This window comes from Phoxinus phoxinus (genome assembly GCF_949152265.1).
Source record: "Phoxinus phoxinus genome assembly, chromosome: 21".
Classification (NCBI taxonomy): Eukaryota; Metazoa; Chordata; class Actinopteri; order Cypriniformes; family Leuciscidae; genus Phoxinus; species Phoxinus phoxinus.
The window spans coordinates 1,777,640-1,787,639 of record NC_136896.1 but is presented as its reverse complement, the minus strand read 5'-3'; the positions used below and the strand labels follow the sequence as shown (position 1 = coordinate 1,787,639).

The window sequence follows — 10,000 nt, the reverse complement described above, 5'->3', positions numbered from 1 at the left end:
GTGTGTGTGTGTGTGTGTGTGTGTGTGTGTGTGTGTGTCCTGTCTGGCATTTAAACCGAGTGCAAGAAGCTTGGCAAAGTACAGACCCTAAACTGGACTTCTCTTTAATTCTCTCTCTCTCTCTCTCACGCACACACACACATTACACACACACACACACACACAGCTGTGAGCCGGACAACGGAAACTTGGACCTGACAGAGAAAGGCGCTCAATCTGTTGAGCCCTCTCTATGTGTGCCAGACTGCATGCTGGGTAGAATCTCAGTGTCCTTCATTACTCACAGCCCTGAGAAACTCCTCCACTAACTGGACAGAGTCATGACAGCTCATCACACACACACACACACACACACACACACACACACACACACACACACACAGCTCATCTCTCCAGACCAGCTCTAAACTCAGCCTTCATTACAGGTCATCTTCATCAGCTGAGACTAATGCGCTCTATATGACTGAAGCACCCGTCCCATAAACCACTACAAATCACATAACTGCATAATCACAAACCATGGTTAATAATTGACAAGGTTTCATTTATTAACATGAATTACCTAACAATGAACAATAATTTAAATCGCATTTAATGTTAATGTTAAACATTTACAAATGACATATTGTCTGTTAAAGGCACAATATGTAACTTTTCACCACTAGGGGGCATTAATTCAAAACTAAGGCGTAGCTTGATGACGACGTGATTTCGCGGAATAATGTTGTTGTTTCACCTCTACAGCCGGTGGAGAATACGGTGGACTCGGGCAAAAATTATATTCATAGATGACCGTATTAAAGATTTATTAACGTTACGAAAGCCGTTGGAGCAGAACGAGGCCGCTGGAGCGATTGCTAATGAGAGACGAGCTCGAGAACAGTGGAGCTTTTATTATCCCGCAGACGCCGCTACTGCTTCTTCCAGTCATGTGTGTGTGGGGTAACGCAGCGCTGTTTTATCATATTATTATTGAGTGTGTTGAAAGTTATGTTATAATGCTACTATGCAGCTACTATATGAGACACTGCAGTGAGCGAGATCGAGGTTAGGCATGGTAAAAACATGGTACTCGCGGTAAATCAAGAAAACGAGACTAAATGTGTTGAGCTGTATACCAATGATTCATATTCTGTCGATGAATGTATCCACAGTTGCTCACCTGTCTAATAAAACATAATATATTAAATAATTTTTCTATGGTTACTACAAAATAAAACTGGAAATCGAGGGTAACGCGGGTATGATGTTATTGATAGGCGTGTCCTGGTTAAAACTGCTTATTTATCTGGATTTAAACACTCTTAGAAACATTTGGGATAATTAAGTATATATATATATATATATATATATATATATATATATGTATATATATTAATCAACAAAATAATATATAACATTGTTCTAGTGGGTTTTTTTATATTTTGATCCAAAAATCTTACATAGTGTGCCTTTAATATAAGCCAATGCACTGTGTGAACTACTGTGAACATTTTTATTAACTAACAAAAATGCTGTAAAATGTATTGTTCATTATTAATTCATATGATCAAGTGTTAGGACTCTATTAACTGCGCAGACTAATGTATAATCAATTACAAATATAAAAAGTAAAAAGAATATATATATATATATAAAATCGCCGCTTTGTCCTCTATTATGCAACACTTCCGGGTTACAGGTGGTCTAATTTTACCCAAAAATTTGATTATTAAACATGTTTTAATAACCTCTCACTTCCCCTCAGAGCTCATGGCATCTGCTTTGAAAGCTCTATATGTTATCGCTAAAAATCGATGTGGATTTGTGCTTGCCGTCACGTTCTATAGGGGTTTTATATAAGTGAGGAGGTCAGCTGGCCTATTATGGACACACTCACTCAGGACTGGGAGTGTAACAATATATCGCAATACAAAAATGCAACAAAATGTATCGTGTGGATACTGACAATATTAAGTATTGTGTATAGTTCACCCAAAATAAAATTCAAGTTTTCAGAGTTTTAGTGTCAGTACTACTATATATAATGTTGAATATAATGTATAATAATGCAATGGGGGAATATGTGGGTCCTGATAATGCCAGATGTATTGTTACCAGTAAAAAGTGGCCTACATTATTTTAAATATATCTAGTCAGTGAAAGAGTGAAAGCATATTCGTCTAAAATAATTCTGTGTTTTCAGCTTCAGAATCATGAATATTGTTATTCTGGTGTCTCTATTGTCCTCTAGTGTCCAAGACTATTCATTTACACACACACAATGTAATACCAAATTTAGCATTTTAATCAACAATACATTTACCTTTTATCATATGTCTTGTCTATGTCATCCAATCAGATTCCTGTAACATGGGTTTAATGGCTTTCTAGGTAATGTTATTTGATCCAGCTTTAAGCTGCATTATTTTATAGACGGCAGCTATTTCTGGCTTATGGCACAATCCCTGCACGTCTGATGAGTTTTTTTGGCCGCAGGAATCTGAGGAACATCTGTAACACATTTACTGTACGCTGTCTCGCACGGCAGATTTACACAACAGCTTCGTAACGCTTTACTCACCGGCCACGGATCTGTGTTTTCTATAAGAACACACATCAGCATCTGTCCAGTGCAAAGTTCAAACTGCTCTATTCAAAGAACCAATACTTCTCATTACAAATAAGGCTACATACATTACATGTCATAATGACATCAATAAATGACACTAAAGCTAAAACTATTTAACATAAATCATGCATAATTATTATGCATGCAGCTTTTATGATACAGTACTGGTCAAAAGTTTGGAAACATTACTATTTTTAATGTTTTTGAAAAGAAGTCTCTTCTGCTCATCAAGCCTGCATTTATTTGATCAAAATAGCCTATTAATTGCAAAATTATTAAAATTGAAAACAGCTGTTTGTTTTCTGTGTGAATATATAGTAAAGTGTAATTTATTACTGTGATTTTCAGCATAAGTCTTCACTCTTCAGTGTCACATGATCCTTCAGAAATCAGTATAATATGATTTATTATCAATGTTGGAAACTTAGTTGTTTTTTTTACCTGTGATCATTTTTTCAGGATTCATTGATGAATAACATTTTTAAAAAGAACAGCATTTATTTAAAATTTATCCAAACTACAGTTTAAAAGTTTGAAGACAACACTGTGAGCCAAGATTGATATTGTTGGAAATATTTCTACTTTGAATGTTATTCTTTTTAACTTTGTATACTATATATTCAGATTTAAATTACAATAAATGCAGCCTTAATGAGCATAAGAGACTTTTCAACAACAAAAAATGTAAATAGTAACTTTTGACCGGTATTGAATACATATAGAGACCATTTTGAATATTTGTACTAAAAAATTTAAGTGTACTGCAAAAAAATGAAGGTACCTTACCTAAAATTTAAATACAAAGTTTCAGAATCAGATGCAGACAGACTGATATTAAAAACGTTATTAAATATTCAAATCCTGGCATATATATATAAGTATACTCATATATGAATGTAAAATTGTAAATGTCCCTAGTGTTTCTATATGTTAAGTTCATATTTGATCAAATCATATGTCCATATGATAATAGTTCATATCTATATTGTTAGTTCTTGTATTGTTGGGTTAACCAGGTTAAATAACATTAATCTGGATATAATGCTGGAATGACAACAAACTAAACGAAGGTGTTGTGACTAGTAAGCCTGACTGGAGGAGTGTTGTGGAAGTTTTCCCAGTGGATGTGTGTACCCGTGTTGTTGTGGTTGTTCGCAGGCAGCAGAGCGCTGAGCAGCACCGGGTGGGTTTTCTCCAGAGCCCAGCAGAACTCCTGGAAATGATCCCTCTCCTTCTTCTCCACCAGAGTCTTGAGGAGAAGATGGACCTTCTCGGCGGAGCTGGAGCAGTTTCTGTCGAGCTCCGCTCGCTCGGCCGGGCTCAGACTCCCTGACTGGGCCAGCAGCTCCAGAACCCGGTCCACATCTGTGACGGACTCCGACAACTTTTCCTGGCACTGCTCTAACAACTCTTTGTGCTTTGGATCCATCACACCCGGTCCGCCCCGCTACAGAACGACACAAAGCGCTGAAAACAACGACGCTCCTGTTAAAGAGTTTTTTGTGTGTGATTGTAAGAAGCAAGAAGCCATATTTGCGACTTTAGGAGAGACTCCAACGGTTTTTTTTCTTCTTCTTCTTCGGCTCCGGAGAGTCTCACATCTTTGCCAGTTCTCGGTTTCAAATCGACTGACGATGGTCCGACGGCGCTCGTAACTTTAACTCGCTTTCGATCATTTTAAAATTTGTTATAAAGTTTGACAGTTTATCACAAATTCTCGCAGTAACTCCAATGATCAGAGGTGCGGCGGAGCTCCGCCATGACTCCACAACTCCGCAGCTGCTATCATCTGCCAATCAAAGCCTAGCAGAGGGAGGGGCGCGGAGAATGGGGCGGGGCTCCCGCCTGCCAATCAAACCGGTTCAACGAGAGGGGAACGAGAGAGAGGCGTGGCTGCTACATGCCACTCAAAGCGGTTAAATGGGAGTGGAACCAGAGAGGGGCGGGGCTTCCGATAAAACACCTAGGCGTTCACTGGCGAGATTATTTCATTATTAACAGATGAGTACAAAGTAACAAAACACTTTCATGTTGTTGTTTTTTCTTTTATGCTTTTCCTGTAATCGTCAACTCTTAGATAATGATGTCATCTCTATAAAACTGCCTGAATATAAACATGTGTCCGATTGTTATTTTTGTGAGTTTATATTAAATGCCTGATTATTATTAATTTATTATTAACTTTTTTTTTTACACTTTTACTGTTAAAAATTCAGTGCACAAAACTGATTAACTCAAAAACTGTATTTAAAAATGCTGGAAAGGTGTATAAAATATAGTCATCATATGCATAAGGTGTATGTTAATGTTAAAAATCCACAAACCCATATGTTTATAAGATAAAGCTGAGGTTAATAAAACAACCATTGCTCACAAAACAGAGATAGTTTCCTGTCGCCAAGGTTATTTGGCATTTTATCTGGTTGTGGTTTAAACAGTAAAGTCCACAAAGCACAGAATATGATATTTAGGACATGATGCTAGATCTAATGTTTGATTTTCCATTGTTAACTCTTGTGTTGTGTAATGTGTAACCTGAACGATGCTCAACACACACACACTGTCGTCCACAGAAAACACACATTAATCATTGCAGCTCATAATAAACCATTACAGCCAAAGGGAGTATTTCAATACACAGATTTTAACTAATAAAAAAAACATATTCACTTATTATAACTTCAATTAACAGGATGTTCATAGTTAGCAAACGTCAGTTTGAAGTTCCTTTTCATATTTTTAACTTTATTTCAAAAATAATATCTTTGGTATTTGATATTATCAAACTGATCCACGTTCTTTGGTCAAATAGAGCGACACAAATCAGCAAACAACACAAAACATCACGGAATCCATCAAATTCTTCCTGATGATGTTTGTGCTGCTGCTGATTTCCCTCCAAAATGATGTCACTTCCTGTCAGGTGATGTCATTAAGGAACTGTGATTTTACAAAATAAAAGACTAATGTGATTGAATGCGATATTGAAGACACTGGAAATGTATCACCAATTAAAAAAAAAGAACTGAATATTTATGTTTCAATTAAGGATTTGATTGATTCCATAAATTATCATAAATTACTTTCATTGTGTAGTGCAGCATGTACAGTCACAAGACAAAAATGAACATCCAATCAAGATTTCAAATCTTTAATGTTTCTATGGACGGACATGAGAATGTAGTTTAGCTCATAGCAGGATTGATCCCTGTGTAATTTGAGATAAAACAAAACAACCTGACATATGTGAGATGAGGACCTGAAAGGAGCAGTGCTCATGTGACTGTGTTTAGTGATTACATAACCTCACAATCTCACCGAGTGTTTAATTTAGAAACTCTCGACTCGCAGCCAGACTCATTTGAGAGGAGTTTTATTAGCCTTAGCACTGCTGCTGGAACCAACAAATCACAACAAAAATGGTGAGATCGGGGCAAGTTGTCACACTCTTCACTCCATGCAGTGAATATACTTCTTCTCAGTGTACGTTTAAATATGAATTTACATTTCTGTACAAGATACAAACCTTAAAGTCTTGAGTCTTAAACTGCTGTTTATTGATATATTTATAAATACATCTAAAGTATAACAAAAACATATCTACGCATTATAAGCTATTTAAATGCTTTATAAAAAACTTTGTATAAAAACATGTTGCCAACTGATACATACTTATAAAAAGCACTAGAAATAGTTTCTGAACGCTTTTAAAATGTGCCATTTACATCAAACCATTGTTTCGGCCAATGGAAATTGCAATAAATCAATTGACCAACGCTTAAAAGATGTGACAACTTGCCCCAAACCGACATTAATTCTCTTGATGGGAACTTTTCTTTCCTCTTTTAAAACTGTAGTTTGTACTGTATTGCATCATTCACAGATCGTCTAAATCCCTGCCGCCACTGTAAACTGATTTGAGAGGATTTGTTGATTATATTTATATCATATTAAGCTAAAGCTTTGAGCAGCTCAATGTGTGCATTGAATGTTTAAATCTGAAACTCAGATTACAGAGTCTGCTTCACATAATCTCCATACAAACCCAGATAACAGCGATCCAAAAGACTGAATATATGTCTGATCACAGATGGCGTTTGGAAATGTGTCAGGCAAATGGATTCAAATGATTATCGCCAAAACACACAGATGATGTCAATGTACACTAATGGAGCAACACACACTATGGAAAGGCATGAGGTCATGAACTCTGGACTTGTTTGTCCAATCAAATCACTTGTTTCAGCCACTGAACGCACCATTGACCAACCAGGGTTTATATGCTGATAATGGAGGGAGAAGATACCCTGAAAAATGAATGAACGCAGATGTCATCCTTTGTTTATGCTTTGCATGGATGAAAGTGCTTTTGAAATGCAAATTCAATCTATTTTATGTCACTTGCAAGCGCACACTGCTACAGCTTCCACTTTTAAATAAGCAAGCACGCATAACAAAACGTGGTAATTTTACAATAAGGTTCCATTAGTTAACTAGTTACCAAATATCGAAATTAACCAAATGTAAATAATAAGTCCATACATCATCAGTGATTCTTCCAAAACGTGTTTTGTCTTACCCTGATTCACTATAAGCGTATGATCTCATGAAAATTGCATTGTGTGTATCGTGCAATATATAGCCTACGCGAAAATGAGTTTTTACGTGCATATGATACGCAGTTTTCGTGTGTGTAACACATGCACCACACCAATAATCCTAACAGTATATGGACCAAATAATACATGTGCCCCACACCACTACTAAACCAACCCATGCGTATCATATGCACTTAAAAACAAATTTTCGCGTAAAAATTGCACGATAAACACAATGCGTGCTATAGAGACGCATTTTTTAAAGAGATGTCGGGGTGGTTTTCGCGGGAAATCGCGTGCATATGTCGCTCGCCCGTACGTGTCTCGTCATGGTAACTTTACAATAAGGTTTCATTAGTTAACTAAATTAGTTAAAGGTAACTTTCTTGCTTGAAATTTACCAATTAATTAACCAATTAACCAATAATAAGTCCATCATCAATGATTCTTCCAAAACGTGTTTTTGTCTTACCCTGATTCACTATAGGCCTAAGCCTATTCTATTCAAGCCTGATCTCATGAAAATGCGTCTCTATGCACGCATTGTGTTTATCGTGCAATATATGCGAAAATTAGTGTTTACGTTTTCGCGTGTGTAATACACATGTACCACACCACTAATCCTAACAGTATATGAACCAAACGTATAAGTGTCCCACACTACTACTAAACCTACCCATGCGTATCATATGCACGTAAAAACTATTTTTTTTCTCGCGTTAAATTAACACAATGCGTGCATTTTTAAAGAGATGACGGGTTGGTTTTCGCGGGAAATCGCATGCATAGGTCGCTCGCCCGTGCGTGTCTCGTCATATCCGTAAACAGAGAAAAGTTGCCCCGGCTGCTTTGACGCATGTCTGGTGTGGGAGTGACAAAGGTTAGGCCTATAGGGATGTTCGCCGGAGTCAAATGTGACGTCACGATATGGGCGTGGTCGCGAACTGGTTGGCAGAAAGAACCAAAACATGTCGCAGACTCGCAGCAGTCTACCTGTGTTTTGTCAGCATATGCTAATTATTTGTCCGAAGAACCAAAAAAGAGATATAAGGTTAAGCTTTTATATAACCAGGGTTCATGTTCTCTGCCTGATCAATATCACCTGAGTGAGAATTGGAGCAAAAGCCCGGACACATGGCCAGATTTGACATTCGGCGACATCTATCTGTATCTCATCGACACGCCATCTGTTTACCAGAGAGTCGATGAAGGCGTACAAATCTTTAGATGCCTATAAATTAAGTAATAATTACGAATATTACTTGTTGTAACTAAGGATAACTGTAAATATGTTACAACTAGAGTAAAAATACAGGTGTAATTTATCCATGGGCTATATCAAAATTATCTTACCTCTGATATATAACATTGGTTAACATATACGTAAAATGTATGAATGAAAATACAATAATTTGCCATTAATTTATAAGGGTATGTCAGTGTTATTATACTTCCATTGCTCAGTCACAGCATGCACAAAAAGTTATGTAAACAAACACTTTGACACGTCTTCCGAGGTATTTTCTACAGTTATTCATTCATTCATTAACCCATCAATGCGATAGAACCTACTAGTAACATTTATTTACAAAATTAGTTTTAATTTTTAACGCAAAATGTAGGTAGCAGACGCGATCGTGGTCCGCTGGCTCCCATTGTTTTCCGCTGGGTATAGACGCCTAATTGCAGAAATTCAAAGCTTTCTTTCTTGATTCAGGCTGTTTAGGTACACGATAGAAGCTCTTGGGGTTATTACTCTTATCGAACCTGTTAACACAGCCGATCACACAGCACGATACAACCATTTTCTTCTGTGTTTGCGCTGCGCTTTAAGCGGTCATTACTTTTTTTTTTTTTTTTTTTTTTTTATTCAATGCCACAAGAACAAGAGGTATTACATATTCACAATATCACATTAACATTAGCTGCCAGGAAGAGAGAAAAAAAAAAAAAAAAAAAAAAAAGTAATATAATTTACATAAAATCCAGTGCTTTCAAAGCATTACATGTTTTCATTGCTTTTTTGTTTTTAGTTTGTTCCAAAAGATGTACATATAGGGTAAAGTCATTTATAAAATGTGGAAAATTTGGTTTATCTTGGGCCCACTTCTTTTTATGTATATGGTATTTTCCTAATAAAACAAATAACTGTATAATATGTTGTTCTTTACATTCCAAATTGTCATTCTGAGTATAAAAAAGCACATCAAAAACATTAATTTCCATCATACACTTCAGTTTTCTATTAATAAAGGTTTCTAAATCTTTCCAAAATAATCTTGAGTAAATACAGTGAAAAAACAGATGCAAAATTGTTTCTTTTTCTATTGCACAAAATTCACAAGTATATGAAATATTTAGTTTAAATCTTTCCAAAACATGCTTAGCAGGATAAATTCTGTGAAGTATTTTGTAAGACACTTCTTTAATTTTGTTATTGACACAAAACTTACTTGGCAATTTCCATGCTTTACCCCAAGAGATATATCCAAATAAAGAAGACCAAAAGAATCTTGCTGCAGGAAAAGACACAGAACCAAGAGCATTCCTTATAATCTTATTGCTACATTTTTGTTTTAAAACATTAACATTATCGATGAAAATCTTACTACAAAGATTATCCATGTTGATTTCCACTGACTCAGCATTTTTTAAGAGTAACATCACACTCTTTGGGATCGCGTCAAGAACAATGGCAAATTCTCTTGGTTTAACTGGTAACTTAAATTTTTGTAGAAATTCAGTATATGATAACATATATCCATTTGAATTAATCAATTGTCCTACGAGT

General features: G+C 36.0%; 1 protein-coding gene across 4 annotated transcripts in view; it reads right to left on the bottom strand.

Moving 5' to 3' along the window:
- dlg5b.1 (discs, large homolog 5b, tandem duplicate 1) overlaps positions 1-4,718 on the bottom strand; it is a 40,053-nt gene extending 35,335 nt beyond the window's left edge. For all 4 annotated transcript variants that reach the window (XM_079595075.1, XM_079595077.1, XM_079595076.1 and 1 more), the window contains exon 1: positions 3,746-4,718. In XM_079595075.1, the coding sequence (XP_079451201.1) occupies positions 3,746-4,040 (295 nt within the window). In that variant the 5' untranslated portion in view covers positions 4,041-4,718. The remainder of the gene's footprint in view (positions 1-3,745) is intronic.
- Positions 4,719-10,000: the final 5,282 nt, after the last annotated feature.